We start from the raw sequence: 16,712 nt of genomic DNA, 5'->3' as shown, positions 1-16,712 counted from the left end.
ATTTAAAATCAAATACGCACAGAGACTAATAAACCCAGAATCTTAAATAACACCTGGGAGCAGCAGAAAATTGCACAGCTATTTCACATAATAACTAGTGCCTAGACTCTATGACTCTAACAAGAGGTGCTATTGATGAGTGGGTCTTTGGCATCACAGGCTTTTGATGTCATTTAGTCAAATTACACAGTTTGTAGCTGTATAGAGGAATATACACTGTTAACCATAATTTTAACAAGAGCAGCTTTATTAACTCCTTTTTAAAAGAGTTGGCTGCATATTACTCCACATCATCCTTCAACATGCATGTCTGAATAGATAAACTGTTGTCACTGAAAATGAGAATTGATTTAAGTGCAAAAACAAAATTGGTTGCTAAAGTTGGATTAGAGTAACTGAATTCATCATACGGCTAAAGCCTGGAGTGTATGCATTTGTCCAAAATTCTCCTGAACAGGGTAGAGAGAAAGAAAGATTGTATGTGTAAAGAATATTTTAGAACTTAAATGAATACTGCTTTTCAGGTCTAAGCAGACGTTTGTCTTTATCAAACAACCAAGTGTGAATCTCCTGCTTTTGCAAACTTCATTATCCTAATGGGAACAACTAGAAATAGAACTATTGTTTTGCTGTACATTATAGGACATACAGAAATTTATACAGTGAGATGGGCAGCATATACATTTAGAAAAAGATAAATAAATAGCACAAACTCACCCAGATGATTTGTTTATTAATAAAGCATAATTTTATTGATAATATACACTATATATCAACATATAGATCATATAGTGATGATATATATTTGAATCTATATATATATATATATATATATATATATATATATATATATAGTATGTATATAAATATATATATATATTAAGCAGTAGAGAGAGAGAGACTGAGGCCTTTAGATGATAGCATTGATGATTTCATGAAGTTACTTAGATAAAAATATGCATTATTGGTCATTATTATTATTATTATAATAATCTATTTATATTAAAAGGACTTATTATTATTAAAAGGAGTTATTATTATTATTGATTATTATTATTATTATTATTATTACCCTTGTTATCACCATTTCATTCTTCACTTTTATTATATTTAATCTCATTTAGATTAAGAGAATCTTACAAAATATATTTTTTCTTTAAGGAGTTAAATGACAGGGTACTAAGGAGATGCCTTAAGACAGGGGTTCCAGCCTCCAGTCCGTGGCCCAGTGCTGGACCACAACCTATTTGGAAAGTGGCCATGGAAATGTGGGCGAGTATGCGTGGGCATGCATGTGTGAAGCTGCATTTATAAAAGTGGCATACATGTGAAACCATCCCTTCTCCTCCCACCCTCGCTGCCACCACCACCTCCATTGGTCCGCCAAACCAGAAAGGTTGGTGACCGCTGCCTTAAGACGATCACATTTATGATGTTAGCAAGCAAGATGACTCATTGCTCTTTGAATCATCCTGGATTTTTAAATCTTCAAACAACCCTTGAATTTTGTTGCAGAGAATGGGCAGTTTAGGTTTGTCAGAGGATGTGCTTGCCTTTGAACAATGGGTTCCCTAGATTACTTTCACTGTGCCTGAAGTAGCCATTGTGCATATGTATATTGCTTAGAGCACAATTACACAAAAATGAAAATAAAAACAGTCATTCACTTAACAATTGGACTCAAATCTAGTGCTTGTTACAGTACTACCTACCTCCCAGTGCTGAAGGATTATATTCGTAAATCACATCCATATACTTTATTCTTAGCACTAGTCATTATGATTGTTATTATACTTATCTTGCAGGTCTTGTATTGATTACCAGCAGACTTCCATATACAATTAAAAGTACTAGTTTCAATTTAAAATTCCAAATTTGATTCCTACCAAATTTGACCCATCTGAGGGTCTTCTGGGAGAATCTCCATGTCCTCCATGTGAGGTGGTGAAGGACTGAACCCAGAAGGACAGGTCCCCTATCGTGGCACTCATGCTCTGGTACTGCCCCCCCCACCACAAGAAATTAGGCTGGCCCCTTGGTGATGGCCTTCCAAAATTTACCAAAGGTCACAATTTCTTGGAAGGCCTCCAGGGAATAACTATTGACCATCAGCATTTAGATCAGGGGTGTCAGCGTCACGTGACATATCGGGACTTTTTCCCCCTCTGCTAAACTGGGCATGGGTGTGGCCAGCATCCGGCCCACAGGTCACGAGTTTGACAGATTTAGATGCTTATCTACCTACTTACGTTATATGCACTGATTTCTGATTAGAGATATTATATACATGTACTGTAATTTTTATTTATGCCATTTGTTTCTTTCAGACTGGCATTGTTGCAAGTCTCCAGGAGTCTGCCAGAATATACTTAGAATTTAAAATAATAACAGTTATAATAATACTGATTTCAATTTCTGTAAAGAAATATAGCCTTAGCATTAAGTCAATCTGTTACCATGATCAAACACAACAGTACATGTGTGGACAGCCATTTATTCCAATAAAGGATAGTTCTAGCTCAGGGTTGACATGAGGGGTCCTTGGTGCTCTCTGAGCTTACTTGTTTTCTTGCAGACATTTCAGTACCCTAACCAGGTAACATTATCATACGGGTATATTGTAGATGATGTAGGTGATAAACAGCCACCTTTATTGTGAATAAATGCCTGTCCACACTAATATTAATGTACTGTTGTGTTTCAACATGGAGAGGGTAGGGGAAAGGGGGAGAAACAGATTAATAACACAATACTGTATCTGGTTAGTTATAAATTCAACAGGATGTATTCCAACGGGGATGGTGAATCAACAAAACAAATCACCAATGAAAATTTTGGTGGGACATTTTCATAAAAACCTATTTTCTCTCAAGTTTTAGGGAAAGTCTGCATCTGCGTGGCTGCATCACTGTTTTTGGTGTTTTGTTTTTTTTTACCACTGCCTAACTACGCATTCAACCTAAAGGCTATGTTTCCATTCCACTACCACTCATTAAGCATCCCAAGCTAATTACAGCTTCCCTCCCATGAACCTGCCTTCCAGAACTTTTGCTAAAACAATAAGACGAAATGACCTACACTTCTCCTTAAATTAAACAAGGAAGGGGGATTAAAAATTGAAACCCACTGAGATATGTTTATTCATGCGACCTCTTACAACCAAATATAATAATTGTCTGTTAATTGCAGTTTCAGCTCCCACCTCATGCTTCAACATGTGAAACTGCAATCAGCTGGCTCCTGTTTAATCCACCTATTATGTTGACTAATTAACTTTGCTCAACAGTTTATTTCTTCCTCCATTATCAGCCCCTGTCAGCCTCAAGCACAGTGCCGCTAAGGGAGACCTCAGCCTCTTTGATTGATCACCGATAGATTGACATGCAGATTAATTTAATTAGAATCACCTCACTTGAGAAATGAAAGACAATGGCAAAGGGGCTAATAGATCTGCTCTTATAATGAGGCTACCCTCCAGAGCCAAGGAAGAGGGTTTCTGATTTATTTTGCTGAATTCCCCAGTTGCTCCACAAGGCTCTTGCTTTAATTGTTCTTGGTATTGAGAAGCTTTTGCCTCTGAAGAGGTGAAATGCTTTACAAGGATTGGCAAACATTTCTTCAATTCTCCAAGGAAGCTGTTACCCTCTCAAAGTTGCATGAACAGAAAGGGTTGCTGGCAAGAATTTCCTTATGGGGCTTGAAATGGGTAAAAGGGAAGAAAATGAAGCAAAGTTTTCAAAGTAATATTTCATTAACCATAGTAAATTTCCCAAAAACATGTTTTGTCATTTCTTGACCTAAAACACTGTTTAATCCAGCACTTCCAATTTTCTGTTTATTTAATGTGTCTCTTCCTCCCCTTCTCTCCTCAATTTATTAATGTTTACAAGCCTGTGAATGTTAACATGATTTGTGTCTGGATATAATTTGTCATAGAATGCCATTAGCTCATTTCATTAGATATTTGAACAGTTTGAGAAGCTAGAGTACTGAACAAGATTGAACCAGCATACTAGTTAGACCATACTGAAAAAGAATACATCAGTAAAAGTTTGAAATTAAATTTAATTTGTTTCTATAATCAAGGTTGATAGACACAGTTCTCTACATGGCAGATATGTATCTGGGTAGAAAATTGCATGTGCCTTAACAGAGATTTCATGCAAAACACTGTACAGTGAAAATCCCTCAATACAAGATTGCAATGATAGCAATAACACTAGCAATAGAATAGTAATAGCACTTAGACTTATATACCAGTCCATTAGTGACCTCAAAAGGATGGAACGTTAAGTCAACCTTGAGCCAGTCAGCATTGAACTCCTGGCTATGGACAGAGTTAGCCTGCAATACTGCATTCTAACCAGTGCACTACGAGGGCTCCTATGATCAGCCACTTTCATTTGTCCAAAATTAATTTTGCTCTTTTCCTACTCAGGCTACTCAGGCTACTCAGTACTATACTGTATATATGGAATATTGAACTGTTTCAACTGAAAAGCAACTAAACTGTCAAACTGTTTCAACTGAATAGATTTAACTAATAGCTCTTACTCAATAATATTTCTTACTCAGTGCATAAAACTTTAACTTTTAAAGTAAAATATATGAAAGTTTGCACAACTTCTGTGCATTGGAGTAAGAATATATTTACATTGATGAGCCACATACAGTATTGGCCATTTAAGTCAATTGAGAAATACAAACACCCCCAATATGTTTATAGTATTACTAAATTTTATAGACAAAGCAAAAACCCTACACAAGATATTGATGCTGTAACACAATGTTCATCATGGGCATCTGCACTGGTGGGAAGGAACCTGAGATGTTATTCGTGTCATGTTGTCATTGTGTAACTGATGCAAATGAAATACTGTATGTCAGTCGTGACATGGTATCATTACATAATTAAATCATGTAATATCATTGACAACTGTACAGGACACGTAAGGCCCTTGCAAATCAAGGCACTGGAGTACTATGCCTTTTTCTACAATGCTTAATCCACTTGCTTAAGCAAAAGGAGACACAAGCAACTATGGTTGTTTTTACAGGGAAAAAATTTCCAGGGTATGGGTGGAAGAGACAAATCTAGAAATTGGTAATTTATTAATACTTTTCAAATATGCTGGTATCAAGGACGGAGGCTTTTGTTCAAGGGTGGGATTCAGTTTTTTTAACAACCAGTTCTGAGGGTGTGGCTTAGTTGGTGGGTGTGGCTTGGTGGTCATGTGACTGGGTGAGCATGGTCAACTCAACATCACTCATGTCCAGGGGCGCTTCTTCTCGCCTGGCCTCTCATGACAGTGGGGATGCTGCAACGGTCATAAGTGTGAAAAATGGTCACAAGTCACTTTTTTCAGTGCCATTGTAACTTTGAATGGTCACTAAATGAACTATTGTAAGTCAAGAATTACCTGTACAAAAATACAAAAAGCTTCTTTGCTTGCAAAAAGCTGCCCTAAATACCAATCACTAGATTAAAAATAGCTGCAAGCTGAAGTTACAAATCAGGCAGGGTTCCAGAGCACCTTGAGGAATGAAAATAGTTAAAATGCAGTAATAGCTATCAAGTAGCCAACTCTTGCTCATAAAGTGAAACCCTTCAGCACAGAGGTCATTTAAGCTCTCCAGAAAAAGCACACCCAGGAAAAACAATCCTTAGATCCATTTGCACCACTTAAAGTTGGTCTCACTCACCTCACAAGATATCCTAAGGAAATCATCCAGATTGAAGGAAAGGTCACATGCCCCCCAGAAAGGCAGTAAAAAAAATCAGTGCCAAGCTTGCATCCTGCCTCTTGGAAGTATACCCCAAAAGGACAGTGCTAGATAGTACTAAAGCAGTGAGGAAGACCCATTCCCCAGATAGAAAAAGAAACCATGAGGCAGGAAAAAATTCAAACACAATGCAAATATAACTAAATCACAACAGTAGCTGTTGCTTGCTGAAGCTGAATAGGGAAAATTATTCCATCAATAAACACAGGATTAAACGTCACCAAGCACAGAATTAACCTTCACCAAAACCCAGTTTTAGACCAAAACTCAGATAGGGTATGTAAACTCACGTTTGAATGTCAATCTTTCTAGCTAGCCAAGAAGCCTTGCTGAAGGCAAGGTTCTTGGTTCCCTGTCACTAAAAATTTTGCTTCATTATTCGATTATTTCTTCAAGGTGCTGATTGTCCAGGGAAGTATTTCCTCCCAACAGCAGTGTAAAAATCATAAAACAACCCTTCCCCTTTAAGAAAGCCAAACCTCAGAAGCTGAGGAGACAGGAAGTCTAGGTGTACTGGCAAGAATGCAATAAGGGTGTAAAAAAAAAACAAAAAGAGATTGCTTCTAACTACCAGTTCTCCGAACTGCTTAGAAAGTTAACAAGGGGTTCTATAGAACCGGACAGAACCGGACAGAATCCCACTTGCTTTTGCTCCTATTCAATAAATATTGCTTTTGCTCCTATTCAATAAATATTGCTTTTGCTCCTATTCAATAAAAAATATATGCCACTGTTATCTTAAGAAAAATGGTCAGGAACCAACACAATGTTTCCCTCCATAGACATCCTCCAAATTTATTAGGAATGCCTTATTCTGTTCTGTTCTATTTTAAGGTTGATTTTGATACCGATTGTTTTGGCTGCCTGAAAATTCTGTTAATACACAGATTTAAAAACCTACCAAATAGAGGGGAATAAAGGAAAAGAAAAAAGTAACAAAGTATTTCAAGAACATACATCCTAACAAATCCAACTGTTTAATACTATTCCATTCAAAAGAACTAAATCGGAGTTTCAAAAAATGCTGTAAAAGGAGTTCTGAGCCTATAAAAGAGAATGCAGTATTTTTCTCCACAGGAGAACATTGATTAACCTTTTTTTAACCAGAGTAATCTCACTGAAATCCGTTATTTAATTCTTGCTACCCACAACATCTGCAAAATCGGGGACTCAGTCCAACCCATTCATTGCATAACATAATCTTGCTACCTAGTTTCCTTGACTAGAAAATGATTTACTACAATGATGCCATACCAGGGTGGTTCTTTTATAGCCATTAGGAGAAAAAAATACTATAAAAAGGAATCCCCTAGAGAAACTGTTTCCAGCATCAGGAAGTATGAAAAAAATACTAGTGGTTATTTGGTGGCCTACTTTGAGAAGTGATTATTCATAGTGCACCTGTAGAACAAGAAAAAGAAACCTATTGTTGCCACAAAAGCATGCATTACATTAATCGGAGGTCATATAGTTTTAAGAAAAACTAATTCAGTATATATAATATTAAACATTATAATGTTCTGTGAAATAGGGAAAACTAGTATGTTCCAAACACTCTTGTAAAGGGCACTGGCTGTTTTATGACTAAAGGCCACTCATATGTTTATTCTGGAAACTGGAAAATTCTATAAAAGTTAGGAAAACTTATCCAGGGAGAATGAATTTCTTAACTATGATCCAAATATCTCTTTAAAAAGGCAATTCATTTCAATTGCTGCATTAATGGACTGTATCTTGATCAAAGCATATGCAAAAGTAACTTTAACAGAAAGAAGTTTTGATTTAGTTTTTTTTTTTTAAAAAGACACACACAACCACAAGGTAAAAAGTATGCAAAGAAGCAACCTTTTAAAAAGTGCATACCAAACATGAAGGGGGAAAATATATATTCCTGTTTAAAAATTGATTAATGAAGTGCTGACAAATTCATGTAAACATGGGTATGGACAAGCCTGCCAAATCTTGAGCTTATCCAAATGTTGTGAAGAAAACACAGTTTTCAATTTGGAAAAAGCAAATAGGAAAAAAAAATCTGCAGTACGATCAGCTCTTCACGTATAGGTAGTCCTCTACTTACAACTATTCATTAAGTGACTGTTCAAAGTTACAATGGCATTCAAAAGAGCGACTTACAACCATTCCTCAAACTTAGAACCATCACAGAATACCTCTGAACGTGAAAGAGGCTGAAATAATTTCTAGACAGATTCTGGCAGCATGGATCTATTATTATTTTGCAACTCAACTTCGAGTCCCAAGATACTAAAAGCCTGACCTAAATTTAGGTAGAAGCTTCATGATGATTAAAATATAGTCATTCGTTGCCGATTTTTAAAATTAGCCTCATGAAATGTCATTTGCATCTCTTGAATTAACTCAGCACTGAATCACCAATTGATGCTATTCAAACCCACAGCAAAATAATATTACCAAAACAGAACTGAATTTCTAATGCACTGCTACAAAGTTCACCTTGTGATCCTAGCATTGGAATTCTGCAACTTTATTTCCCACTCCTTCAAATATTTTGAAATCAGTTTTATTCCAGCTGCTTATGTAATATAACAAATGAAATGTCCTATTTGTCAACAATAATACTAATATGTGCTAAAATGATCTGATAAGATTTTTCCCATCAATGTTAAAGATTTGAGGGCAGATGGCCATGGGAATTATCAATTGACAGACAGAACAGGAATTTGAGAAATAAAGAACATGCAGAATGTTTCCATGTTGCCATTTCCTTCCATGGAAGGCATAAATATTTTTTCCCCTGGCAATCTAGGTAATACTTTCTCCCACTCCATTATCATTCCTGCATGTGTTGAAATTGTTCACTTGCATTCATTTTTTATCCAGTCAAAAGAATATTGCAGTTCTTTCAAATAGTAATTGAAATATCATTATGGCCAAAATTAGAATACTTGGATTATGTTGCATTTATCAAAGAGATACTGTACAATCCCAGCTTTTTTCATTTTCTGTCTGCCTTGCCACTATTATATTCTCAAATAATTTATATTATCACAACTATTCTGAGATTGTTCAGGGTTTGGTATAAAATGGGTGGCTATATAAATGTTTTAAATAAATAAATAACTATGTCATATAATTAACTCTAGGGTAAAAATTGAATATTACACATTCACATTATCTGTTCACTCTTCCTCAAACAGGTGGTGCAGAAGCACAGTGCCTAAGACCCTGGGCTTGTCAAATGAAAAGCTGACAGCTCAGGTTCGAGGCCTATGTGCTGTGTTCTTGTTCCAGCTCCTGCCAACCTAGCAGTTCAAAAATATGCAAATGCGACTAGATAAATAGGTACTACTTCATTGTGAAGGTAACAGCACTTCGTGCCGTTATGCAGGCCACATGAGTGCAAAAACATCTTCAGACAGTGTTGGCTCAATGGCCTCAAAACAGAGATAAGCAGCACCTCCTATAGTCAGAAATGACTAGGGGAGTAAAAATCCACAGTCAACCCTAAACAGTCAACACTGGGGAAAGTTCTAAAGAAGGTAACTCTATCAAGTGTGGAAGCTAGCCCATGAACTGAAGAATATATAACAGGTAGAGCAGGGATCTCCAAACTTGGCAACTTTAAGACTTGTGGACGTCAACTCCCAGAATTCCCAAGCCAGCCTGGGAATTCTGGGAGTTGAAGTCCACAAGTCTTAAAGTCGTCAAGTTTGGAGATCCCTGAGGTAGAGTTATCACTACAGTCGTATCTGCATTTCATAACAGAACTCAATTTCAAAATGTTTTCTCAATACTTTTTATTCAATCTAAATTCAGAGGATCAATGCTGAGATGAACACTTCATGGAGGACAGGGACATACTAAACTGAAACTATAGGAATGTGAGAGTTGTCTCACGAAAGGAGGCATCATATTAAGGAGGCTGCCCTTAATATCGTGGCTCTGACAAGGGATCAATAGAATTAAGCTAAGGCCCTCCTATCCTCAACTGGTGCTTTCCTTGCCCAGCTACAATAAATAAATTGCACCATCAACAAGAGGCTATATTTGTTTTCTACAAATGTCCAAGCACCTGATCTGGAAGCTAGGGTAGGAGGGAGAAAAAAATCATAACCACTGCCCATAGAAATAGATTTTATTTATTTTTTTGGTCACTGAAGAAGACAGGCTGGATTTTAAAAGTATGAAGGATGATCTACTCTGCTGAAAGTGATTAATTTCCTTAAAATGCTAAGGACACACTAATTGACATGACATGTATAATTAAGCCGTCTCTGTTTACACATGGAAAGCTTAACTGCTGTGAAGCTCAGGTTGCCTGACAGAATGTCTTTACAAGTCAAGAGATCAACAACAACCTCTCTTATGTCCTACCTGGTCACCTACACAAATTTTTGATTGCTCTTCTGACAGAACATGCAAATGCATTACCATAAGAAAATCTTGGGGGAGTTCTGAACTGGCAGCAGAACAGGTAGGTTTGAACTGATGCTTTGATAGCCTTTAGCCTTGGCTGCTCAAGCTAGATTCCCTTATCTATGAAGCAGATTTAATTGGTGAATATTCTGGAAAAATAGGCTGGGCAAAACAGGAGAAAAGCTGGTAAAATATAGGTAGGAGGTCCCTAACCATTCTTCATCAAAAATTACAAACTGGGAAATATTAAGTTCTGTGATCAGGAGAAACAAAATTTAAGACATTACCAACTTCAAGTTTCCATTATGGAAGTTGGTAATGGATCCAAGATGAATAGCAGGTTCAGGAATTAAGAATGACAATTTAATAGGCTCAATGCAAAAGGAGGATTCCTGTGCCTAAGGAAGCAACCAGTAGGGTGATCAGAGACCTTACACTGAGTGAGACCAAAGCCGCAATCTGTCAGTCATCCAGATAGCATATGAAGAGACTGGAGCACCCAGTTGGGATGTGACAGACACCTCCTCCTGTTTCTATTGATCCATGTAGGAATTCAACTAATTAAAGGCTTGAAGACACTGCAAGGGACTATGAAGCATTGAGGAGAAGGCTGAGGGAGATGGGAGCAAGATTGGTACCGAGATGATGGCAGGTGGAATGGATCTGATTTTTTGATAATGAAATATGAAGTAGTCCTGGCAAAAGATGAGAAGTACATCAAAGGAACTGGGCAAAATGTGTCTGAAAAGCAGCTTGCAAACCTATTCTATGGAGACTTCAAACTGAGTACTGTGTGGGAGAGACAAGAGTGCTGAAGACACCTAAGACACATAATATTAAAGTTAAATCATGCATTAAAACTGCATCAAGAGCAGCTAGAATCACTAACAATCCAACTCAAAAGGCCTCAGTGAAGAGCAAAATCATTCTCTTTCCTTCAAGTCAAAGAATGTGGGAGCCAAGAGCAACTGCCAAGAAAACTTCCTTTTAGAGAGTTGTCATGCCTTTTATGTGTGAGAAAGAACAATGCTCTGAAATTTATAGCATCTTTAAGACAGCATCCTGCTGAATTCAGTACTTATACAGCTTCTTACAAAGTAAGCCACATTCTGAGATAATTGAACATTAAATCATTTACGGCTTTAAAGTGCAATGTAAACATAATTATATGTACTATACTTATATGCAACTTTATCAGGAAAACACAGAAACATATACACACATACACAAACCCACATACATTTTAGTAATTTTTCAAATTATTCTCTTCCTTATCATCTATACTATGAAAACAAAAAACACAGAGCTAAGAGATTAATCCTGCACATTTTTACTCAGAAAGCCATGAGGTTTCTTCTTGGTAACAGAGTAATTCTATATATGTCTTTGACAGAATAATCCTATGCCTCTTTGAATGGAATGGGACTAATACTTGAAGTCTTCATTCTTAATTTATCTTCTCCCATAACAAATATTAAATAAAAACATTAAATTATTGATTAAGAAAAATATGAGTTTCAGGCAGTCCTAACCCTGCCCCACAATTCTACTTTTGTTATATTTTATTATTTATAACATTTATATAGCTGTCCATCTTATATTGAGCTCAGATCAGGAGAAAAGGTGACTATGTTTATATATCCCAATAAGATCACAATATAATGATTATATTGTTCTATCCTATACTATAGAGATGTACGGCTTTTAATTTCATATTTATTTATTTGTTTGTTTGTTTGTCTATCTATCTATCTATTTATTATTTTATTTTATTTAACCTCACCTTTATTATTTTTACAAATAACTCAAAGAGAACATATCCAACACATCTTCCTCTTACTATTTTCCTGTATGAGGTGAATTGGGCTGAGACAGTAACTGGCCCAAGGTCACCCAGCTGACCTTCATTGCTAAGGCAGGACTTGAACTCAGGGTCTCCTGCTTTCTAGCCTGGTACTTTAACCACTAGACCAAACTGGTTCTCATATGACAAACTATCTTTAAGCCCCCTCCCCCCAAAAAAACTATGAAAAAGTGTTTTAGTGACAGTTCACATTAAAGGCATAAATGTATCTTGTGATGCTACAAAATGCAGTCCTTTCAATAAATTGCAAAAGGGAGGTAAGATTAATAAAGATAAATAAGATCTGTTCCTTGAAAAAGTTTTCTTAATATGCCAAAGACCAAAAGGATCCACGATTTAACCACTGTAGCTGTTTTAGATTACATTATTTCATAGAAAACCAGGAGTTTTTCTGCTGGAATAGTGTTATATTAAAGAAACGCAAAAACATGGAAATTAGCCAGGATTACTTAAGTGGGTAGAGGTTACCTGTTTAGTAATGCTGAGTTCACATACATCTGACTCCCTATGAGGATGTCAAAGTCATTTACAAGCAGGTGTGAATTAATGTATCTGTTCTACTCAGTTATATCCTCTGTTCTGTCCTGAAAAGCTTTTCCAAAGAGCCTGTTTTTTAAATATTTTGCAGTATTGTCATATCAAGTGGAAGGATTTTAGACTAATTGCACATTGATTTGCAGGCAGTCCATGAGTCAAACCATGAAATAAATTTGATTCCATCTCACTGCCTAGGGCAGCAAAACTGAGCATACTAGACTTAAATGTCTAGTGGAATTGGCCTAAATTATTAGATCACATCTTTGTACATCTAGTCTAATCTATTTTTCAATTTTTGTAAGATCTCTATTTGTTTGATTTATATGTTGCTGTTTTAAGAATCATTTGATCCTGCACAGGTAATCCTAGCTTAATAACAATAATTAACACCGACAACTCTGTCAATAAAAACCACACCGTCTTACAATGGCAGCTGCAGCAATTCCCGTTGCAGTTAATTCTGTATAGTCATTAACTGTTAAATCACATGATCACCATTTTATGACATCTTGCCAGCTTCTCCACTGTTGTCAGAAGCTGACTGGGAAGATCACAATTTCCATCCTGTGACTGTGGGGATGTTGCAAACTAGTCATCAAGCATCTGAATTGCAATTGTGTGATTGCCAGGTTGTTGTCACAGCTGAAATTACGAAGACTAGCCATAAGGCCATTCAGCATTGTCCTAACTTCTAATAGTTGTTGACTGGTCAATAAGCGAGAGCTACTTGCACTGTCATTGATAATTCTTGGGATGAAATTCTAAAGTGCTTCCCAAAGGTTAGATAAAAACTGGCACACAACATGCACAAATAAAATAGCTAGATTACCTGGCTGAAATTTTTCTTAGCTCATATTTTCAAAAAGAGATTGATCAAGTAGGTAGGAAGTGTCACTAACCTGAAATCTCCGCATGTCTCGAGGATTTCCTGCATTTTTCAAGCAGTTCTGGTTACATTTAAGAAAAAATTTCAAGAAGAACCTGTTGGAAAAGAGATAATTTGTTTAGTATATTCGCTCAATATTTGTTTTGCCTAATTGCTAAAAAAAATCTATTAAGTATATGTCTCTTTAAACACATTCTTAGAATTCGAATCAGATGGCAAAGAAACAGGAGAAACAGGCAATCCATCCCATAGGTGTCTCTTTGCTGGCATTTTATATTGCGAAGTTCTTTCCAATTTAAAGCATTTATAATTAGGTATGACAAAATAATCCATCTTCACTACCACAAAACAACTCTAACTTTCACAATCGGCTCAGTTCCATACCAATACCAATACTACTCCAACAAAGCGGTTTGAAAGTGATCTGTGATCATTTTCTTTCCTTCAAAATTCTAAACACTAAAAACACATGGGGAACAGCAAGAACCAATTAATATCCACTGACCAATAGGCTAATAGGATAGGGCCAAACAATAACATCCAATCGTGTTCCTGTCTCTGAAACTTTCATCCCAATTCCATTTCTACAACCAGACATTCTTCCCAGTTTCTCCAGCCATGGCTGCATGCTGCTGCAACAGCTTGAAGGGGGAAAAGAAATACATTATCAACCTTGCCTACGGACAAGAGCAAAATGCTGAAGTTTCAGGACAAGAATGCCTTCAAGGGGAAAAGAAATTGCCTGAAAAATCTGTAGGGCAATAGCACTAACAAACCCAAAATCAGCTTTGTTTTGGTTTCAGACAAACTGGTATCAAACAGGAAAACAATACAACCCAACTCTTGAGCCTGGAGGACAATGTGAGAGTACTGCGGTTCAGAGCTAAATTGGCAAAAAGAACCTTATAGATGTGCTTAAATTCTAACTTCTATGATCTGGCCAAGTAGGAGAAGTAAGGTAGGGAATGTAACTGAATTGCATTTCCCATGAAGCTGACTGGGAAGACTTCAATTTTGGGTAAATGAGTACCCATCCCATGTGTTACAAAAGCAACAAGTATGGCGGGGGGAGGGGAGAATGTTAAATTGTATGACACACAAGATCAAGAATTCCACCACATATTGTGGCTCTTTTAAGAAAATAAAACATGGGTCCCACATTATAGGCTGGATATAATGGTGGAATCTATGCCCTAAGCATAACAATTAAAATGAAGAGAATAAATCAATATGTAGAAGTCACTGAGCATAGCAAGAAAAAAGATTCCAAACAAATTATGGGTATGGCAAGGAGTGGGGAAATACTCTTAAATATCTATATTAGAGGGTTGTTGTTGTTTTTTAAGTGTATGGCACATGTTAGCCAGGGATTACCGAGGTGGCTGGCTGCCTCTGTGAAATGAATTTTTTCGGGTGGTGTTATCTTTACCCGTGGGACGCCTGAATGCCAGTAGGCAATCAGGGGAGGCTCCCCAGCCTCTTACCACGTGAGCCACTCCGCTCCCCCTAGTATAATGTCTATTCTTTCAGTGTGTATTCTTTCCAAGAGCTCAGCCAAACAAAAGCTTTAAAAAAGCCAAGTATCATGAAGCTCTCACATGGCAAGTTTTTTTTTAATTAGGGCTGTCATTACATTAAAGGTTGCAGTCAATTAGTTGTGTTACTTTTAACCTATTCATCAATCAACGGACTATTTAAAAGACATACTGCAGTTTTGCATTGTCTCAATAAAGAGTGTATTCTTGGAGTTGTCATTGAACCTAATAGAAATTTTGAATCTTTCTACATGCTGAAGCTAGCAGATTGGTTTTGATACGGACTACCCTATTCCACAAACTAAATGAAAATGCTTTTAAAAACTGAACTTTGGACTTATGGTCTTAATCAGTAATGTTGCTGTGCAATAGAGTTGGATAGAAACAAAGCATATACTTCATAAGTTCCTTCCAAAAAAGAGCTGGTTAGCAGGTTCTGTGGCTGTTTTTAAGATGACTTTAAAAACAAAGTCATTGTGTTTTGCATCTTAACAACATTATAGAATTTGCTGCGGTTAGCTATATGAATCTATATTTTATTTCAACTGATTTATTCTGGCATTTTTGTTCAAAGATACTTTTTTAAACTTTACTTTTGTATAAAGAATGAGTTAAATTATTTGGTAAAAGCTGAATGTGTGCCTGTATGAGCATAGGCGTATCAATAACAGTAATGATTTATAAATAAAATGATATTTTTCCAAAGCTGTTAAATCAAGAGGAATCAAAAATTTTATCAAAACATGCATGATGAATATTTAAGAAAATTAGCTGTGGTTTTCAAAATAAAATAAGGATGTGAAAAAAAATTATACTTATCTTTGTTCTTGGAAACCACAAATGCTTAAATGAACAATACTTTTTAAGTTTTTGATTCTATAAAAATCACTGAAATCATTTTATAACCTGTATTTCTTCAGAAACAGAAGACATATTTTACCAAAGACATAAACCACAGAAAATGTCTTCCTCAATGTTCTGTATTAATAAGCCATAAAAACAAAAACTTGAAGAAACTTGGCCTCACATTTGGGACATTATTCATAAAAGAAAAAACAAACAGATATATCAAACTTATTTTTATTTTTTTAGAAATAAGTTAAACTATATCAAAAAAATATCACCATAAATAGGAAAGGTCATGACATGTTTGGAATAATTGTTGGTTCAAACATGCCCAACCAATTTACTTTAATTAATTATATTTAATTAATTGATCTATCAGGAATAACTTATGCAAGAAATAAATGCTATGGAAATAAATATGAAGTTAGCAATATGTGTTCGGCTCTCAAACTGGTCTCATTCATAAAAAAATAAACCAACTATGAAGAAGTTTCTCATTTGTTTTGCCTCTTATTGTAATTTTATAGAGACAACAAAAGAATTTTAGGAAAAAATAACGTGCCACTCTAATCCTTTATATGAATATTATTCATCTTCCAGAGCAGGAGTCTCCAAACTCCATGGCCTATTCTGAACCGGGCTAGGCAAGTTGTATGACATGTGCATGCAGCTCAACTTGCACAAGTCAAGATGTGGGCACATGTGCATGTGTGCCGGCCTGCCATTCGTATGACCTTGTTTCCCTCTCCCCGCCCCCCAGACAGGCCACCAAGCTGCAAAGGTTGGGTACTGCTGTTCCAGAGGATAGACTGTTCAAATATTTTTTAAAATTATCATTAGAAAATGATGACATCTGATTTTGGTC

At 36.2% G+C, this 16,712-nt stretch overlaps 1 protein-coding gene across 8 annotated transcripts in view; it reads right to left on the bottom strand.

The window, feature by feature from the left end:
- The window catches only part of EBF1 (EBF transcription factor 1), a 390,212-nt gene that overhangs the window by 98,859 nt on the left and 274,641 nt on the right, over positions 1–16,712 (bottom strand). For all 8 annotated transcript variants that reach the window (XM_026682156.2, XM_026682157.2, XM_087955087.1 and 5 more), the window contains exon 7: positions 13,480–13,561. In XM_026682156.2, coding sequence (XP_026537941.1) covers positions 13,480–13,561 — 82 coding nt within the window. The remainder of the gene's footprint in view (positions 1–13,479; positions 13,562–16,712) is intronic.

This window comes from Notechis scutatus, chromosome 2 (assembly GCF_049901735.1).
Source record: "Notechis scutatus isolate UNSWTSFEM ecotype Mainland chromosome 2, rNotScu1.2, whole genome shotgun sequence".
Taxonomy (NCBI): Eukaryota; Metazoa; Chordata; class Lepidosauria; order Squamata; family Elapidae; genus Notechis; species Notechis scutatus.
The sequence above is the reverse complement of the archived record's forward strand: the minus strand, read 5'-3'. Positions and strand labels throughout refer to the sequence as shown.